Source organism: Podarcis cretensis (genome assembly GCF_951804945.1).
Source record: "Podarcis cretensis genome assembly, chromosome: 5".
Lineage (NCBI taxonomy): Eukaryota > Metazoa > Chordata > Lepidosauria > Squamata > Lacertidae > Podarcis > Podarcis cretensis.
This window is the reverse complement of record NC_137174.1, coordinates 62,457,888-62,479,383: the sequence shown is the minus strand read 5'-3', so window position 1 is coordinate 62,479,383 and position 21,496 is coordinate 62,457,888. Positions and strand designations below refer to the sequence as shown.

General features: G+C 43.3%; 1 protein-coding gene across 22 annotated transcripts in view; it reads left to right on the top strand.

Moving 5' to 3' along the window:
* Positions 1–21,496, top strand: part of KIF1A (kinesin family member 1A) — a 130,431-nt gene that overhangs the window by 4,554 nt on the left and 104,381 nt on the right. For all 22 annotated transcript variants that reach the window (XM_079976821.1, XM_079976819.1, XM_079976815.1 and 19 more), the window contains exon 2: positions 16,337–16,497. In XM_079976821.1, the coding sequence (XP_079832947.1) occupies positions 16,392–16,497 (106 nt within the window). In that variant the 5' untranslated portion in view covers positions 16,337–16,391. The remainder of the gene's footprint in view (positions 1–16,336; positions 16,498–21,496) is intronic.

Sequence of the window (21,496 nt, the reverse complement as noted above, 5' to 3'; positions counted from 1 at the left end):
AAAGTATAAGTCCTTCCTCTGTCTTTAAAGGTGCAAGATATAAGCTATATAACACTGAGTAAAAATGATTCATAATCTGAATGAGTCAACAAAGTGAGATGGTTGCAGGAAAAGGCAAGTGCTATTTTGAAATGCATTAACAAAAGGATTATCTGCACAAAAGGCTCTTTGTCACTGATGGGGTCCAGTTCCAGATATGCCATTTTGCAAAGAATCGTGTCTATTGAGGAGCAGTAAGGGCAGTGAAGATTGTCCTTTGCTTCCATCACATCTTCAAGTACCGTACCTGTGTAGCAGAGGGGTTGTTTTGTATTGCCTGAAGCTTTTTAATACCTGCTCCAGGGAATGGAGTTTTTGACCATTTGGAAGCCCACTATGATTTGTTTGCAAGGCACTTTGAGAGTAAAGTGGCTCACCCCCATAGCTATCTTGATGCCACATTTACTGCATTCTCCCATGAGGTATCCAGTGCAGCATCTACTTTGAAATCATAGGTTTCAGTTTATATGGCCTAATTATGTGGACAAACTGCTTGCAACGATGTACCCAACCATGTGTTCCTCTTGCCTCTCTTATCTTATTAAAGCCTGCTGACCAGGTATGGTAAGGTGGCTTCAGAGTGTAGTCAATGTATCCTAGCAGAAGAGAGTGGTCCTGGCTGTCTTCAAAGAGATGGTGATCCAATCACTTCTGGGGGGGGGGACCCCTCATACTGGACCCTTGAGTTTGTCACAAATACCTTTGAGGGAAGGTAATCAAGAGAGTCATGGTGGGACAGTTGCAAATACTCAAATAATAATCTTGACCCATTTCATTCTGGGTTGATGGGACTGAACCGGCCTTGGTTGATGGGTGGCCTTTAATGCGAGATGGACAAGGGGAGTGCAACCCTGTTATTCTTAAATAATCTCCCAGCGGCTTTTGACACCATCATCCATGGTATCCATCTGAATTGGTTGGGTGAGATGGCTTCTGCGGGCAATGCTTTATATTAGTTCTGATTCTGTCTCCAGGGTGGGTTTCGCAGAATAGCACTGGGTGTTTTTTTGCTCCCTGTACGTTGTGCTGTGGGGTGCCATAGGGTTACCATCTTATCCCCTATGCTATTTAACATCTACATGAAGCTGTTGAGATCAGCTGGCAAGAGATTTGGGGCAAAGTATAATCAGTATGCTGGTGATATACACATATCTGTTTCTCTGTAACATAAGAATCAAGATAGGCCATGTAAACCCTGGACCAGTGCCTGGACTTGGTGGTGAGCTGGCTGAGGGCCAGCAAACTGAGTCTGAATCACAACAAGATGAAAGTGCTGTGGGTGAGTGGGTCTCAAGTCCAGATAATTGGTCAGTTGCCCACTTTGTTTTTTAAAAAAATATTATTTATTACTTTTAAACCTTACAATAAAGAAGAAAAAGAAAGGAAAAAAAGAAGCAAAAGAAAGAAAAAAATATGATACAATATATAAACAGTACACAACGCAACATTAACACATTAGACTAAACAAAACAAAGCAAAAACAATTTAAAAACATACATCATACCATTTCAATGCCTTATCTTTCATTCCCTTGTTTCATCGACCTCCTCTCACCTCCCTTTTTGTATTCCACTTCTATTAATTGTTTCAGCAATTCCTTTCCATCTTTCTATATTTTCTGTCATATAATTATCTTAACTTATTTTAACCTTATTTTCCATTAATACTATAATACTTATTTATGCTTAACTCCTTATAACATTTCTACTAAAGCCTTATAATTTCATTTCAACATTTTTCTGACACTCATTAATTTTACAGTATTTCTATAAATAAACTTTAAACTTTTTCCAATCTTCCACCGTCTCTTCTCCCTGGTCTTGAATTCTGCCATTCATTTCCGTCAATTCCATATAGTTCATCAACCTGGTGATCTTCTGTCCGAGGCTCTTAACTCTTTTCCAAGTCCCTTCTGCAGGTCTTCTTCATATTTATACATGCACTTTACTTTGTCTTCTGCTGATCTTGTTCTTAATTTCCTTCCTTTGATGCTGAAGAGTAGATCTCGAGTAAGTTCCGACCTAGCAATGTTTTTATTCCTTCTCGACAGGTCAGCCAAATCTCCGTAATAAAAACTAAAATCCAAAAGATATTTCAGGATGTGTTTCAAAATCCCTCCAAATCTGAAAGTCCTCACAACTCCAATCTCCTCCTGACTCAGGTCCAGGTCCCAAAGGTCAGTAAATCCCTGCATGAGGTGATCTATCCAACTTTCCTTCTCCAGTCTGAGCAGGGCTCCAATCCTCAAAATCTGACCTTCTCTGAATTCAATCATAGAAGGCAACAACTTATAGTCATCAAATTGCCTCTGTAAGGCTGGGGCTCTCTCCCTCTCCACCCGTATTACTTTAGGTTCAACAACAACAACTTTCTCCCTCGCCTTCTCCACAGCCTGCCATGCCAAAGTAGATTCCTGCATCGATTCCTGAACGGCTTCTGTATGGATGTTCACTCTTTGTCCCAAGTTATCAATTTTAACAGTCATCAAATCCGTCTTCTTGTGGAGCTGTTCCAATGAATCACTTATCTTACATAATGCAATCACTAAGGCTTCTTCTGTCGACATTCTTAACCTATCCAAGGTCAATCCCTGGTTCTCACGGTTTTTTATCTTGCAGCTGGAGATTCCACCAGCTCAACTCTTGTAACAGTTTCAAAGGCTCCCTCTAGAGGGAAACAATTTCTATTTGTATCAATCCTTTTAAGCACAGTTCAAGCAATAAAATTAGTTTCAATTTTCAGTTACTTTTACTCCTTTTTAAACGCAGAAGGAGACAATGGAAACAATGTATTTCTCTTATTTAACTAGCTGTCAAGATACGTTTTATTCACAGTCAATGAACCCTCCCAAAACGTCAATCTTACTAGCAGCCCGTTTCCAGGTTCAGAGCGGTGGTAATTTAACTTTCTTCACTCTCTCCTGCAGGCTTACGCGATCCCAAATCCCCCCCCTTCTCCTGCTTCCAAGGGGGGTTTAATGATTTTAGCCGATGGAAGTTTAATCCTTTACAGAGGACTTTCCAAGACTTTAGCTTGCAAGCTCTTTGCTTCAATCTATTTACAAAAGGGGGAGGCGGACTTCCTGTTTGAAACCTCCCCGTTTCGGTGCCAAATTAAGACGTTTAAAAATCCAGTTTTACGTTCTACTCACGGGTAGTTGTTTAGGATCAAATTACCCACAGGAAAAAGTCAGCGCTCTCCGGCAACAGCAGTGCGTCTTCACTCCGTGAAAGAAGCAGTCAATTCGAAGCACCGCGCCGCTCACCCCACGTCGTTCTGGATCCCCGAAACCGGGTCTCCCCGCGAGTAGGGGAGGCGCAAAAGGTGCCAGCCGAATCCCACATTCACAGGCTTCTCCCGCCTGTGATTTTTAGTGGGTCTCCGCCTTCGCCGTGGCGGCCGGACCCTAATTTCCACGGAGCAAATTCCTCCCAATCAGAGGAATTCTGCCATTGTCGGAGGTGCCAACCCAGAAGTCTCGGTCAGTTGCCCACTTTGAATGGAGTCATATTCTCCCTGAAAGAGCATATTAGTGTTATTCTAAAGCAGCAATGCAGCAGCAAGCAAAGGCTATAGCAGCCAAGTCTGCTGCTTGTGGCTGGAAAGCCAAACAGGAAGTGTGTGACTGTTGCCATGGGAACAAAGGGGCAGTCCATTCTGTACTGAGCACCGGATGTTAGCTCAGTGTGTGTGTCATATGACCTGTACAGGATGTACATGGGTGGAGTTTTGAGTTTCTCTCTGTTTGTTGAACAGAGCAGACATGTTTTCTCTATATGACTGCTGAAGACAGGAATAAAACATGTAGATACATTTCTGTCTGTGTCTGATTCCCCTCCCTGGGGATATGCTGGAGAGCAGGGAGGAGGAGAAGCAGTTTGGTGTGTTTTTCTCACAGCCTGAGAAAAATCGCCGGAACGGACCTCGTGTATTTCGCCTGCCGGGAGTCGCCGGAGGGAGGTCAAAAGAATTCAGCCGGTGCCTGGAGAGATAGGCACATACCTCTGACCGGCCCTGAATTCCTGACATTGGTAGCAGTTGACGGTTGCTACGATCCATGGGAGTCTGCATCAAGGAGACTGTATTCATCCCTCTCCATGGATGCCTGAGATGGAAGCTGATTCTCTGCAGCTAGAAGCTGACCAGAGGAAGCTGAAAGTCAAGCTACGGAGCCCAGGTATGAGATTTTCGGGCTTAAAAGTGTGAATGCAGATTGATTAATTCTCTGCTTCATGGGAGCAACGTTTGGGAAAAACAGCTCCGAGAGAGAAGAGTCTGCATTCCAAACATTCCTGTGGTTTTTCCTGTCCAAGGAAAGGAATGTGGTTGCTTAGCAACGCAGATAAGGGCTGGAAGTCAGGCTATGCCCAGAGTGGCACAAACAAGTCGTGTTTTGACTAGGCCTTTACACAGGAACTGTTGGAAAGGGACTTTCCAAGCGGCTAGTGTTATTGCTGCCAGGTGCACAGAGTGTAAACAAGCCAGCTATTGGATTTTAGAGGCTTGTGTTTGAGAGTCAATGCAAGGACTCAAAATGGATGCCAAGAAGGGGGGAGGCCTGCCTTCTCCAACCCTTTTGACCAGTGACAATTATGCATCTTGGTCTATTAAGATGAAGGCCTTGCTGCAGAATCAGAGACTGTTTGGGGTGATTGAGAACCCCATCCCTGCAGCACCAACGCGTGCTTGGGAGTCACAGGATGTGAAGGCCAGAACCGCTATAATTCTGTGCGTGTCGGACTCTCAGCTTGTTCATATACAAGATTTAGAGCACGCGAAAGATGTTTGGGACACGCTGAGAAGGACACATCAGAGAGATGCAGGTTCTTCAGCATTGCTGTATTTTGAAAAGCTGACTAACCTGAGGCTTGCGCCTGATGGAGATGTTCAAGCGCACCTGACGGAAATGAAATTTCTGCGTCAGCAGATGGTGGAACGCAATTTCCGTCTGGATGAGGAAGTGTTTTGCTTCATGGTGATCAACAGCCTGAATCGGACTTACAAAACCGTTGCCAGTCAGCTGGGGTCTCTCCCAGCGCAAGATCTAACGTCGGACAGGGTCTTTGCCGTGGTCCTGAACGAACATGACAGACTTGCTGCCCTGGAAGTCAAGGACAGGGGGAGGGAAGAACGGAGTTCTAACACCCCCACTGCTGTTGCTACTGGAGAAAATGCTGTAGCTTTGAACGTTGTCCAATGCCACAATTGTGGACAGACTGGGCATCCTCAGCGGAACTGCAGGAAGCCACGTCAGAACAAAGGAGCCAAGGGAAGCTCCACAAAGTCTGAGGCGTCAGGCAGAAGTCATGCCAAGTCACAGGCGAAGCCTGCAAAGGCTTTGATGTCCCTAAAAGCCACACCACAAGTGGGGAATTCCTTCATTTTAGACACGGGAGCGACGGTTCACATGACCCATCGCAGGGATTTGTTTTCGTCGTTTAAGAAGCAAAGCTTCGTTGTACAACAAGCCAACGGTCGAGAGCTGGAAGCCACCGGAATTGGGACTGTGTATCTTAAAAGTCTGAACTTGACTATAAACAATGTTTATTTGGTTCCAGAGTTGAAGTACAGTCTGCTCAGCGTTTCGCAGATTGCCAAGAAGGGACTAAAACTGTCCTATGATGATCAACACTGTGAGATCTACAAAGATGGAGAGTTGTATCTTTCTGCCAAAGAGAAAGATGGACTGTATTTGTTGACTTTTAATCAAAGTGATTACATGGAATGTAATTCTTGTGATTCTAACATGATTTCTTTTGCAGGTGTAGCTGAAAAGAACACCAAGCAGGTCACCTCGAGGGTCGACAAGGCATTTCAGCGGGTGTATGCTGATGTGATTGGTCCTTTAGCACCATCTAGAGGCAATGCAAAGTATTACCTAATATGTGTTGATTCTTTTACAGGTTTTGTCTGGATTTATCTTTTGGAGAGACCGAAAGAAGCCTTAGAAAGGTTTAAAGAGTTTTGTGACAAAGTTAAAAATATGCATGATGCTGACATAGATTGTCTTTGCACAGATGAGAAGCCAATTTTTCTCTTACAGGATTTCCAGAGGTTCCTGAAGAAGAAAGGGATAAGACACAAAATTGCAGCTTCCGAAGAAGCTTGGAAGAGATGTATCTGTGTTAGGGTGAACAAAGAATTGCAAAAGGGAAAGCATGCGCAATTGCTTAGTTCACGTCTGCCACATGAGTACTGGGCTGAGTCACTAATGTCATATTGTTACACGTGGTTGAGAAAGGTTTCAAAAGACTTGGGATGTTCTCCTTTTGAGAAACTGTTCCACAGAAAACCTTCTGTTGCCCATTTCAAGGTTTTCGGGTCTCATGTGAGGACAGAAGCTCCGGGTGGAGTAAAGAATGCCAGAGGCATTTTTGTGGGTTATGAAAAGGGTCTCTACAGAGTAATTTTGTCTGAATCTGGTAAGGTGATTCTCACAAAATTGCTAGAGAGTGCTCCTGAACAGGAGAGAGTGATTGTTCACACATTTCCCACAGGAGATGATGATGATTCTGATGATGATGATGATGAGTTTGATCTTATTGAGTTCAGTAGTACTGATGATGACAGCGATAGCTCAGACAGCTCAGTTGTCACAGTCATTGAGAGGAAATCTCACACAATGACTAGACCCTCAGAAGAGGAGGATGAACCACTGATTAAGCTTAGTACTGGTTCTTCAGAGAGTTCAGAGGCTGAACCAGAAAGCAGAGAAGAGCAGCACCTCTTACGTAGGTCTGAGAGAGCAACGAAGGGTGTACCACCCAAGAGGTATTCAAAAGAGTTTGCCAACCAAGCTATTGCATGTGTTGCTGTTGTAAACGACCAAGGTCAAATTGAAGCTGTGTCTGAGTCAGAGACAAAGGCACAACAGAGAGTTGCTAACCAAGGTAATGCAGAAGCACTCATTCCTTGGAAGTCACACAACCAGAGAGGTACATTGGTAAAACCAGTGGCGGGTAGTTCCAAGGGTGGAACTGAAACAACAGGGGAGTGTTATAAGTATAACAACTGTTTGTTTTCTTCTCTGGATGACGCTTTGCTCGCAGCACGCATTGATACTTTAGGGGGAGTATGTTATTCTAAAGCAGCAATGCAGCAGCAAGCAAAGGCTATAGCAGCCAAGTCTGCTGCTTGTGGCTGGAAAGCCAAACAGGAAGTGTGTGACTGTTGCCATGGGAACAAAGGGGCAGTCCATTCTGTACTGAGCACCGGATGTTAGCTCAGTGTGTGTGTCATATGACCTGTACAGGATGTACATGGGTGGAGTTTTGAGTTTCTCTCTGTTTGTTGAACAGAGCAGACATGTTTTCTCTATATGACTGCTGAAGACAGGAATAAAACATGTAGATACATTTCTGTCTGTGTCTGATTCCCCTCCCTGGGGATATGCTGGAGAGCAGGGAGGAGGAGAAGCAGTTTGGTGTGTTTTTCTCACAGCCTGAGAAAAATCGCCGGAACGGACCTCGTGTATTTCGCCTGCCGGGAGTCGCCGGAGGGAGGTCAAAAGAATTCAGCCGGTGCCTGGAGAGATAGGCACATACCTCTGACCGGCCCTGAATTCTGACAATTAGTAGTCTAGAGGCCAGGTGAACTCAGTGGATAGAAGTACCTTTTACCAGCTTCAGCTGTTTCTTGTGTGGCATAGCTTGATTGCTGTTCAGGGATAACAGCAATCAGGCTATGCCAGACAAGAAACAGCTGAAGCTGGTAAAAGGTACTTTTACCTCCAGATTGGATTACCACAATGCACTCCATATAGCGTTGGACCCATGGTTGGTTTAGAAGCTGCAGCTAGTAGAAAATGTAGCTGCTTGACTGCTCACTAGGGCAGAATATCATCATCAAATTACTGGGCAAAGTTCAATGGGCTGGTAGTGTTGTACTTATACAGCTTGGGGCCAGGACACCTAAAATATCATCTCACCATCTGACCACTGCATCCTGCAGCAGAAGGTCATCAAGAGATCTGGTCTGTACCATGCGGAACTTGGACCTTCAATGTGGCAGTACCTAGTCTTTGGAACTCGCTTTCATTACATATCAGAGACCTCTGTTGCCTTTCAGTGCCCTTTGAAGACCTTCCTTTCTCAGCAAACCTTTTAAGTGGAGATTTTTACCTTAGTTTGCATCTGTATTGGACTTGAAATTGTATATGTCATTATTGTCACTGTCTTTATTGTTAAATCGCTTTCACGTGCTTTATGGGACATGATTAATTCATAAATGAAATTAAATAAATAAAAGCAAACAAACTTGTAGACAGTTGATAGATGAGCAAAGTTTATGAAAAGCAAAATTTTGTGAAGTATTTAAAAGAATACCATGAATATAAAGGAGAATAACTATTGATCAAGATGACTGGAGGGAAGACACAAACAGGGACATCTAATCATTGCACACCTAAAGCTGGTTTTCAGCTTAAAAACAAAAATTGCCTTCCCCACTTTTTTTAAAAAAGAACATCAGACGGGGGCATATGATTGTTTGAATATATGACTGCTGAAGCAGGATGTGTACAACAAACTAAGGAAGTTCCAAACCAGCAAGGAAACTAGAATTTGCTGCGTGAAGGCAGGCTTATAAATATTTAAAGTAAATAAGTAAAATGTGTGTCATTTGAAGAACAAAGGCAAAATGGGAGTCAGCTCTTTGCTGCCTGACATAAATGCATTGTAGTCCTTTCTAAAATAGAGACACAAAATGCCAGCAGTGCATTGGTGTTATGCAACTTTACTGTTGCAACTTTTGTCTTCTGGAAATTCTTAATTATAATATTACTTCACTCAATGGCAGAATATTTGACAGTCAAATTCACCTACTCTGAATGGTTCCAAACAGGATTATAGTGGCAATTATGTGGGGAGCAGGCCAAATGCATATGACAGAGATGGGGAACCTGTGGCCCTCCAGCTGTTGTTGGATTACAACTCCCATCAGCCCCAGGCGCATGCTCAGCGGTCAGGGATGATGGGAGTTGTAGTCTAGCAACATCTGGAGGGCCATAGGATCCCCCATCCCTGATGTAGGGTGCATGTTATGTGTGGGGGGCTATCAACTCAATGCAAAATGAATCAGAATCTAAATATAGGTAGTCTAATATGCCAAAGCGAGTTTGTCTGTAATCCTGAACACACTTAATGGGAAATAAGCTCCACTGTGGGCCTTATTTCTGAGTAGGGATGGAAGGATCTCTCAATTTTGGTTTTCTCAGTTTCTCATTCTTCCATTCTTAAATTTGCTTTTCTGCATTTCTGCAGCAATATGAGGATTTTTTAAATATCCTCATGAAAATTCTTCAGTATTTTAGTGCAAATTTCTTCTAATTAACATATTTTGGATGCAGATCTGTATGCAGTTTCTTCTAATATAATGCATTTTTTTGCATGTTATTTTCAATTATATATTCATTTTATGTGCACTTTCTTTCACCAGATTTATGCATTTTTGTAAACATTGGTTGGTTGGAAAACTACATTTTAAAAATAATAACTGAAAGTTTTGGGAAGGCACCTCGTATATCCACCTATCCTATCTTGGGGCTGCAGTCCAGAGGGCAGCAAATTCAGGCTGTTGATTAGGTATATTTCAGAAGCCTGCTCTGTACCACAGACAAAAATGCTTCACTCACTCCAAAACCTTTTTAGCAGAGTAACAGCTTTGCTGTGTTGGGAACTGCACAATGAGACAGCCCTATTAGAAATGCATGTGATTATCTTAATTACTAATTACTATGGCTCCTTCATGGGTATTCTTTTAACATCTCTGCTTCTTTGTTAGTTTTGTTTTCTGTGTTTTGAATTTCAGGCGGAGGGTGAACTTTTATGGTATCTATTTCCTGCTTTTGGTTTGGCGAATGAGGGAACAAACTGCTCCCAACGCTCAAGGTTTGGTTGTCATGTTCAGTGGGCTGGAACTGAGAGGGTGATACACTGTAGTGCACATTGGCTAAGTTGGATGAAATTCCCTGTGAGACCAAGAAATTGTCACCTTAGTCTCTAGAAGAATTACATCAGTCAAGAGGCACTCCTAGCACTGTCTCATTAAGCCTAACAACAGAACACAAACATAGCTCCAGTAAACTGTTTTATAAATGACATGTGGGATTGGCAAGAAAATGCTGGAGTGTGAAGTACAGTTGTACCTCGGGTTAAGAACTTAATTCGTTCTGGAGGTCCATTCTTAACCTGAAACTGTTCTTAACCTGAAGCACCACTTTAGCTAATGGGGCCTCCCACTGCAAAGTTCTTAACCCAAGGTACTATTTCTGGGTTAGTGGAGTCTGTAACCTGAAGCATCTGTAACCCGAGGTACCACTGTATTGCTATTCAGGGTACCAGTCATCCAGCCAGCCATGCTCTTTTCTAGGACACTCCATTTCTCTTAGTTTTCAGTTTCATTTATCCTGACAGTCAGCATTCTGTGCCTACCAAGTATGCTCATTTATTGCTGGGTATTTTCCTGTCCCCCTCATCTTTATTTTTGTCTCCCCTCCCCTTTTTTTTTGGTACTTTTGCAAACCGTAGGATTGCCCCAAGCCCACTGATGATGCCATTATAGCTGCATAAGGATCCACACTTGGAGAAAGAGTTTGCAATTTGTAGGTAGGATTCCAACCATTAAAACCAGAGCCAGATCACTGTGTGATGTATATTAGTATCGCTCTTATGCAGTAAGTGCAATGTTGCTGACGTATCTTGGACTCGGATGCCTTTGACTTGTTAATGAGGTCTGGCCCCCTCCCTCACCCACTCTCTTCGCCATTTTGAAGTATTCTGTTCCTTTAAAAAAGGCTGTTGTTGCATTGGCTCTTCTGGGAAACACACAGCTTCTGTTCTGCATTCTGGAAGCCGCATTCTTGTGAATTAATAAGGGTAACCTTTATTTTCAAGCAGAAGCTGTAGCAAGTCTAAAGCATCTTTATTTAAACATGCCTCCCCAATGCCTTTTTATATGGCATCTACCATTTTAAAAGTATTCTAATTTGGGATTGCTTATCATGTTTTTGTAGTTTATTATATAAGTAAGCTGCCCTAGTTGATTTTTTTTATTTTCAGAAAGGCAGAGTATAAATATATTAGTAAAAATCTATTAGTTAAAGAAAATGTATTATATGAAAATTATGAAGGGTTTTGGGAGAGTGTTCTTAAGAAACTCATAAATGTAAGATAGAACTAAATACATGGATCTTCAAAATAGAGGCAGCATTCGAGACATTTATAGATGGGGGTGTTTTCTGGCTGTTAAAGTAAGCACTCTTAATAGCCACAAGCCATCTGGGGACTATGGTGTCTCTGCCTGTCCATTTTGGCACACTAAGAGATTAGTGAGCCTAGCAGAAAACACAGTTCAGTTGATGTACTCTCCAGGAACATTGTGTGCAGTTTTGCATCTCTTTCTTCCTTTACTCTTTCAGCTCATGCATTTCTGGTGTAGCACAAATCATACAATCAGCAGTGCAGCAAACTGTCTTTTCAGGTAGAGCTATGCATTATTTGAGCAAATATGCATTTGTTACAGTACAGTGGTACCTCAGGTTAAGTACTTAATTTGTTCCGGAGGTCCGTTCTTAACCTGAAACTGTTTTTAACCTGGAGCACCACTTTAGCTAATGGGGCCTCCCACTGCTGCAGCGCTGCCAGAGCATGATTTCTGTTCTCATCCTGAAGCAAAGTTCTTAACCCGAGGTACTATTTCTGGGTTAGCGGAGTATGTAACCTGAAGCGTATGTAACCCGAGGTACCACTGTAATGCAAACACAGGGATTGGACAACTTGCAGGGAAGAACTGGCAGGTAGGAGGGAGGGGTGTCTTTTCCCTGCCCTATGGTAACTCCAGCCCACCCCAGTTGGGCTCTTAAATGGCGTACCAGGGGGGCGATATTTGCAGGAGTAGAGATGGAATCCATTTCTGATCTATTTCACATACGTTCATTCATGATTTCCATTTTGTTCCATTTCTACATCAATCTGCAATGATTACTTTAAAAACCACATAAATATTTTCATTGTTTTAAATATATTTTGGCTAAAATATGCATTTTTCTATAAATGTTGTGGTGCATTTCTTGAGCCAAATAATATTACATAATGTGGAGGAGTGCTAAAGCCAAAGGATAACTGTTCTGATCCATGAATTAGTTTGGGAAGTGATATTCTGGTCAGTTTGCTTAAAAATGTGGACTGAACAAAACCATTGAGTGTTGAAGAGAAAGGTCGAGCGCTCTGGTTCACCTGCCAGTTCTCCCCTGTAAATCTCCATCCCTGCCACCCCACCTAGCCAAGCATTAGGAAGGGAATATGGGGTTAGAAAACGTGTTTTCCCACCATAATATCTAAGTCTTCTCATTCAATATGCCCATTTCCACAGCTCCTGACATTCAGACAGCTCTTGGGTATGAGCAGAAATGAGCAATGAACAGACAAACAACTAAGGCAGATACTGACTGCTTATCTTCATCTTTAATATCTGCTTGGTGACTTGCATCTGCAAAAACTAATTTCCGTCCAGTTCTCACAATTTCAGACATGCACACTGCTAACAATCTTTTTGATATTGTGTGATGTTTAGATGGGGAAGTTTTGAGGCTATCACTTAATAACTGCATTCTGTGTGTGGCTCCAGCACTCATTTTTTCACATACAGCCTAAGCTGTAGTAGCAGAAAGCCGTTTTATTAGTACAGGGAGGAAAAATGTGCTCCCATGTGTATATAACGAAAATATTGTCCCTTTGAGTTGAAATATTCAATGTTTTAGCAGTAGGGCCAATTTAACCAACAGGGGTAATAGCATTGATTGTATGTGGAGTGATTTTGTGTGTGTGTGTGTGTGTGTGTGTGTGTGGAGCCACGCTTTGGTCACTTCCAGAATGTCACTATTTTATGGAAGGAATTCAATGGCATACCAGCAAATCCTGGTTTGCAGAATTAAAGTGCTCTGGTACAATAAATTTGCTTTTTGCAGTAAGGAAAGTGATGGGAAAATGCACTAGAAATTGAAGGATAGCAATCAACTATTGGGAAATTGTATAACCTCTACATATCAAACATATCAAGACAAATGCTCAATAAAGGGGTTGTCTGGAAGTGACGTTTCCATGGTCTGAGAAAAGAAGGAAGAACCACAAGGAAAATACAAGATGAGAATGGATAAATGATTGTGTTGTGTGGATGCCTCATAAAAAGTGAGCGATTGTAGATGTTTATACATCGCAGGGCTGTGACTATATAGAACAGAGCAGCAGCTATTCTGATCAGATTCATTTATTTTTATCTAGCCATTGGACCATTGCAGAACAAGGCTTTTAAGAATATAAATGTAAAACAAGATTACAGAAATAGAAATTAACTTGGACATATATGTATAAGCTATAACATGAGGAAACTTAGAATGCTGAATTTCCCTGACAAATCACAACATACCCCTTTAAAAAGGAAAGATTGTTTCTCTTAACAAATATTAAAATGACTAAAATGAAATGAAATACAATAAAGTTATGCAAATCTGGAGCAGCTATTGAGTTTGTTGCAGAGCAAATATTCCAGTTGGCAGATCACACTGAAGAAAAGCACTGAAAAGGGCAGCCGGGGGTGGGGGTTTTCATCTGACATTCCCTCTCAATTCCGCTGTGGTTTCTCTGGTGCTTTGTATCTTCCGCCAGTAAGGAGAGAATCCTAGATGTGTAGCTGAGGGTTGTGACTGTGCTGAGCTGAGCACTGCACTTAGCTCACTGAATTATTTATACTGAAAATAAACTAGGGTGGGTCCAGCAGGCTTAGCTCTCTTACTCAGATGCATAGGCGCCGACTCCATGGGGCCTGAGGGGGCCCGAGCCCCCTCAAAAATTCGTTTGGGGGGGCTCCGCCCCCCCAATAATTTAAGAAAATTATTAGTTATATTATGCTTTGTAAAATCACAAAATTATGTTGGTATTTTTTATTTTCCTTGTTTGACGATAGTTACCTTTTAAAATACATTCAGTAATGAGTTAAAACAAAGCCACTCCCGATCTAGAGAGGGGGTGGGGTTGCGGGCTCTCGACCCATCAACAATCTCGCGGGGATTCCCCCTAGCTCATTAATATTCACCGCCCACGGCGGCAGCCAATCGGCTGCCGCAAAGGGCGGGCCCTCACAGGTTCACTTAAGGTCGGGGCAGCCCGGGGCTCGCCCCTTTCGTTCCCCCAGCAGCAGCGGTTTGGAGGTCTTGGGCCCCCCCAATATTTTTTATAAGTCGGTATGGGCCCCCGCCCTCCCCAATATTTTTTATAAGTCGGCGCCCCTGCTCAGATGTATAGTGAAGCCTGGCTGATGTGATTTTATACCAGTTATGGAGAGTGGAAGCAGAAAACATGAGGGGAGATCCCACTCAAACTGGTTTTGAATTTTCCAAAATGTCCTCCTTCCCTTTGAGCAGCCTCTGTTCACTGTGGAATACGATGGCATCACCTTAAGCTGGGGGGTAACCAATGAGTTTGAGGAGAAATCAAGTCAAAGATCCAGGCCTGCATATACTGTACAACTTTACTAGGGCATCATTTCATGGGAACTAGTTCTGATGTCTTGTGTTGTGACAGTTATTCCCACAAACCCTGTCTTTCTCAAAACTTACCATAAAACAAATACATGGCAGGGGGCACTATCTGTCTCTTTACTTGCATTGTCTGAAAGCAGAGCAAAAGCTGCTGCCTTCTTTGTGAATAATCCTTTTGAATTTTAGGCAAGGAGATGGCCAGCTGTCAGGTGGTCGGGTTCTCTCCAGAAAAAGGAAGGTCATGTGGCAAAGTAGATAGTGCCACAGATTAAGGAAAATCTTGTTTAAGTAAGCCTTGCTAAATTAATTTGATCCACCAGGATTAACCAGTGCTTTCTGATGGCCCTTTTGCTTCTCCAGTTGACAAAAATTACTAGCTATATTTCAAATATGCATCAGTCTCCTTGGGGCAGGGTTCTTATCAGCTCTCATGCACCCAACAGGGATAAACCCTGTCAAATTTAGAAGGCAATGAATCCTACGAAAAATAAGAACCTACAAAATTTCCCATGCCGAAAAAATGGCATTAATCCACAGTGATGGTCCAGTTTGATCAGGACCTAAGACTGGGCTGGGATACAGGCAACAGCCTGGAGAGAGTCAGGAGCTAGGAGCCAGGACCCAAGGGCAATCAGGGTGCAGGACCAAAGGCCAAACTAAGAGTTAAGAGCATATCACAGTTAAGATCTTCTGACAACCAAGAAGGCAATCAGGGTTTAGGCCCAGTTTTGGCACAGAAACTTCTTTCGTCACCCTATATGATGACTTCTCTTGGGAGAGAGACAGGGGAAATGTGCCCTTGTTAATTCTCCTTGACCTCCCAGCAGCTTTTCATACCATCAACCATGGTATCCTTCTGGAGTGGCTTTCCAAGTTAGGAATTGGTGGCATTGTGGTGGTTTCAGTCCTACTCAGTGGCAGAGCTTCATGCTCCAGCACCGGGAGACGGAGAGCAGGCGGGGGCGGGGCTGGCGCATGTCCTGGGGGCGTGACGTGCGTCCTGGGGGTGTGGTGCACTGCCAGTGGGGGTGTGGCGCTCAGCGCGGGTGGGAGAAACAGCAGCAATGGCACCCCACCAGGATTGCGCTGCCGGGGGTGGTACTCTCCCCCCTTACTCCTCTTCCTCCGCCAGTGGTCCTACTTGGATGGTTGTTTCCAGAGGGTGGTTCTTAGGGATTGTTCTTCAGCCCTGTGGAGCATTCCATGTGAGGTTCCTTAGAGTTCACCCCCCCCCCACCAATGCTATTTAACATCTACATGCAAGTAGGGACATCTGGAGCTTTGGAATACATTGTCAGCTATATTGATGACACACAGCACTCCTTCTCCTTAACATCTGCAGATGTTCTGAACTGTTATCATATGTCAGTAATGGACGGAATGAGAGCCAACAAACTGAAGCTCAGTCCAGATAAGACTGAGGCACTGTTAGTGGGCAGTTTCCTAGACCAGATGTATGGGAGGTGGCCTGCTTTTCATGGGGTTACACTCATTCTGAAGGTTTGGGTACGCACCTTGGGGTACTTCTTGATCTATTGCTGTCATTTGAGGCTCATGTGGCCTTGGTGATGTGGAGAGACTTCCATCACCTTTGCCCCTATCTGGACCAGGATAGCCTAACTTCTGTTGTCTATGCTCTGGCACTCTCTAGGTTAGATTACTGCAATGTGTGGGGCTGCCTCTGAAGACGGTTTCGAAACCTTAGTTGGTGCAGAATTCATCGGCCAGGTTGCCGTTCCTAACATCTCTTTCTTGTTTCTTCAGGGCATTTTCAGGAGTACAATCCTAGCAAGAGGAGTAAAACCTTCAAACCATCAGGATGGCAGGAGCTTCTGTAAAGGTGGCAGTGCGGGTGCGTCCTTTCAACTCCCGAGAAATGGGCAAGGACTCCAAATGTATCATACAGATGACAGGAAACACCACAAGTGAGTAATCATTGCATATTTTTCTGCAAGACACTTCAGAGTGGGTTTGAGTGTCTCTCACATTACTTCTGTCATTTCTGATCAATAATCCAGGAAAGAATGTGGAAGAGATAATGCAATTGTACTTGCTAGTCACTGAGGTTTTACAATTGCATTACAGAACATAGAAACACTTAGGTTGCATTTCTAACTCCACTTACCTGGGAGTACACTTTGGAGGGGGGGGGGACAGAGAGAGAATTTTGCTTATGAAGGCTTCAGACAAGGTCTACCCCAAGGATTTGCTTTCCCTCATAATATCTGATATTGCTATGATTGCTATGTGAGCATCTGAATTGTAGGCCAGCAACGTATTGAAAAAAGAGAACCATCTCAGCAATGCACCAACCACTAGATAGAAACAATTGTGTCTTTTCATTTCTTTTCTGAAATGGCCTGATAGGGTGATACCAATTCTTTGTGGATAAAAATACTTTTTTAAAAAATTACTCTTTACTGCATAAATGCTGTAGTCATAACTCCCAAATTAATATTTATTTCTGAAAAAGCAGCTGGGGTGGGGTTTATTTCAGGGTCATGGCACATGGGACAGTCTAATGTTTTGAGTCTTTACCATGGCTCTAGCCCATATGTTCCCTCCACAGAATTCTTGAAGCTGCCAAGGGGAAAACTTTTCCTTTGTACTCCTAGAGGGCATTGCTAAGTTGCATGAGCTGCCTACATGGGAATTAAAGGGGAGAGGGCTGGGGATCAACACTTGTAGAAAGCGAAGGACCTGGAGAAGACTTCCCCCCACCTCCACCAGCTATTTCACACATACACATAACTACTTCTGTCTATTGAATCCAATGGGGTTTTGTCTGAGGTAAGTGAGGTTAGGATTGCAGCCTAAATCACTTTATCTTCACCATGGTTCTGGAGTTGCATTTATCTTACAAATGTAGATCTGGAACCAAACAGCCGGCAAAAGTGGCTTGGTGGTGGAAAGGCATTGTTTGGGAGGTGTTACCCATGGGATCTGAGTGGTGGGTCTTCTTCACCAAGGCCAGCAACTCCTGCCCTTTTTTACTTCTAAAAACGTTTTTGATTAAAAAAAAAAAAAGCTTTGTTAGCAGGGCAGCTGGGTATACTGCAATACACAATACCAGTGAGACTTCACCCACCACCTTAATTAACGTGCCCTTAATGAATTCTCCCTGAAAGCTGGTTGAAAATGTGCATCTTTACATATAAAGTATATGTAGATTTGTGTCATGGGCCTGCACCCTGAGTATTTTAAGTGCCTAGCAATGACCTTGACTAAGACTTTGATCCCTTTCCAGTTCTCCCCAGAGGTGCCCCCTTACACCTGCGTTTGCCTTATGAGGAAAACATGAGAAATAGGAGCCCTGTGTTTTATTTGTGATGCGCTGTTCTGCTCTTACAGACATTCAAATATAAAACAGCAAGTAGGAAGGAACTGGGGAGATGCGAGGCTCTTGCCCTCCCAATGAGCCTCTTAAGGGCATATCTTATTTTCTGAACAGTGCTGGTGCTGTTGGTGTTTCCATGCTAATAGAAGCCTACAGTGACCCCAGAGCCAATGACCCAGAGACCTGCTGACAGTGAGGTTTCTATTGCCCAGAAGACAAAAGCAGCGATTGAAGACCAAAGCAGCAAAATGAGTAGCTAATCCCCTCAGCTGGACATGAATGCTGGTTCTTTTTCCTTTTTTTCCTTTTTGAGTCTCACTGAATTGAAGGACTCCAAACAGCTCAGCAGTTCTGTTTGCTTCAGGCCTAACAACACTTGATGTCAAATGCCTCAAGGTGTGTGTGTGTGTGTGTGTGTGTGTGTGTGTACACCCACCAAGGGCTCACCCAGATTTCTTTTGTGTCATGTTTTGAGGCACAGGTCAACGCTTTAAAGCTACAAGAATATTCCACTCCCACCCCGCGGTGCTTTCCCTGGGAAAAGCCATATTTAACCACTGAATCAGGGCAAATGACAATCAGATTTTCTGCAGATTGCCATTTGCTCCAATTCAGTGGGAAAACGAGGGTTTTCCAAGGGAAAGTGCCAGGACAAAAACAAAACAAAACAAGTGCAGGAAGTCTGATCAAGATTAGGACAACAGCATGCTGAGGGGAGAGGATTAATATTTTCCTCCACCACCAGGACCCTGGAAAAAAAATATCCCCATGCTACAAATAGGGGTAAGAAACAAACTACACTTAATTGGGGGGACGCAGGTGGCGCTGTGGGTTAAACCACAGAGCCTAGGGCTTGCCAATCAGAAGGTCGGTGGTTCGAATCCCCACGATGGGGTGAGCTCCCGTTGCTCGGTCCCTGCTCCTGCCAACCTAGCAGTTCGAAAGCACATCAAAGTGCAAGTAGATAAATAGGTGGCTGGGGAAACTCAGCCAGATGGGTGGGGTATAAATAATAAATTGTTATTATTATATTACCGCTCCGGTGGGAAGGTAAATGGCGTTTTCGTGCGCTGCTCTGGTTCTCCAGAAGCAGCTTCGTCATGTTGGCCACATGACCCAGAAGCTGTACGCCAGCTCCCTCGGCCAATAAAATGAGATGAGCGCTGCAACCCCAGAGTTAATTGGAATCAATGAGAGATTTTTCCCCTTTGCTGTTTTCAGCACAGAGGTGAGACAGTTTTCCCCCAGGAACATGCCAGGGAATGGAAGGGCTAACTTGCCCTTCCCTGTGGGTGGGAGAAAGGTTAAGCATCCCCATGCGCTGTGATTCTTCACCCAGACACTACTTCAGTTCTACTTTAAACAAACAAACATTGACATATTTACAAACAACAGATTTAATGTCACACATTGCTCAATCCTCTTATTTTTTTATTGAGGAAGGCAAATAAAGAAACACGGATGGGGACAGAAAATGTCATTGAAGAGTTGGGGCTTGGTGTACTGATGGCTTAACTTGAGCATAAAGTGGACATGCATAGAAGTGGTGAAGAGTGCACATCTATAGGCAAGTGGGCACTTGAGCTGCCATCCCCTAAAGTGTTATTTACAAAGTTTTTAAGCTGAGATGTAACTGAGTATGGGCCATAACAGAGAAAGGTCTATGGCACTCAAAATAATCCTACTGGAAATGGAAGAAACTGTTGTCCCATGTTGGTGAGTTTCAAGTAGACTCCACTTGGGGATCTTCATGTATTTTGTGGAATACCTAAGTCTTGCAGGCAACGTCTTCCAGAATGACACCACAAGGTTCCTGTCCCAGCAGAAGGAACCCTTGCTTTCTTTATGCAAACCCATCACAAATTCCTTTTGTACTGTTGTTGTATTTGTTTACATGCAGAGTCCATTTCATGTCTCTGAACATGCAGTTTTGGTTGTCTCATGACAATCCAGATATTTGCTTTGCCTTTTTAAAAACTTCTGATTGAGCTGCACATGTGGCAACTGTGATTTCTCCCCCTATCTGAGCTCCTCCTTTGGTCTTTCCACCTACCAACTTCCCCAACTGCTGTAGTGAGCAGAATTCTAGGTGTTCTTCACAGTGAGCAGGAAAAGGAGCCGACCAATATTGTTGTTGGCTCACACTAGCACAGACCACAAGTATTTTCTTTTGATACTGTGGATAGAGCGACTAGGTCACAACAATCCAGAAATTAGTTCTGCCCCTTTAAATCCATCAAATAAGTGGGATACTTCACAGCCACAGTTTCTTCCAAGCGGTGCTCCCCAGGAGGTACTCAAAGGTATGCAGTACCGGCACCTTTTTGTTGTTGTTAAAAAGTGTGGTACTTACTATTACTACTATTTATTTATTTATTTATTTATTTATTCATACATACATACCCTGTCCATCTGACTGCTACTGTAACAACTTCAGGGTGTGTACTGGCACCTATTTTTCTAGAAAAAAGCACTGCTTCCAAATGTTATTTCCATGGTCTGGTTCAACTAGTAAAAGGAAAGTGTAAATACTTTTGCATTCCTGTTGCTCTGCCTCTTGGCTCCAGATGCAGAATGTTGGTTCCCAGCATCACACTTTTGTTTCTATTGAACAATCACCCTCCCTAGAGCGCATCAACCAACCACAGTGTCCCTGCAACTTCACTCTTCTCTGTTACTTCAGGAATGGACACCACAATTCAGCCTTTTCAAACAGCTTCAAGAATCAGTCTTTATTTCCTTCATCCCCCAGTCCATCTTTTGTTTTTGTTTTTTCCTTTTAAGAGCCACACATGGGGCAGTCTCTTTCTGGTGCATGCTGTTCCTTCCCTGAGAGGAAAAAAAGGAGCATTGCTTTACTTCCAGAGGCACATTAGCATTCTTGCAGTTGGTTGCTCCAGCTACTTTTCTCAATTCTGCCTCTAACTGAGCAGAGAAAAATGGCTGGAGTGTCGGACTGAAGGGGAGGTTAGGTGCGGGATGGGAGTTGGTTCAGCATTTCTCTACCCACACTCCTTTTATTGTGAAACTAAGATCTTCTACCACCACTCCACTTTGTATGTGAATGAGGTGGACATATAAATAAAGGTCCCACCATGCCTGAGTTGGTTCTGTGTTTTCAAAATTACCCAGGGTTGTATGCAATGTGTGCTAAGACAAATGTTCAGTTTGTGCAGCAGAATAATTTCCTCCTCTTTCCTCCCTCCCACCCACCCCCCAATCTGTTTTGGGGAGCAAATATGAGGATGGAATAGGGCATGCATGGGGAGGGGGGAGACAATCCTGCTGCACTAGTGCTAATCCTTGTGTTAGTGCACTTTTTAGTTACATACCACCCTCTCTTTCTCACAGTCTGCCAGATCCAATCCTGCAGGTGAATTATCCATTTAGGAGACCATCTGTAGCCACTAAGACACCTTAAAATGTTTCTATCAAATGTAAAATAACTAAGCAAGTATTAGAAATCACCCTATAACTGGCCCTACTAAACATCTTCCAAGACAATAATGCCCACTCACATCACAAAGAACTCATAACTCACCTACTCTCAGCAGCCAGAAACATCTTAACCAGACCCTGGAGAGACC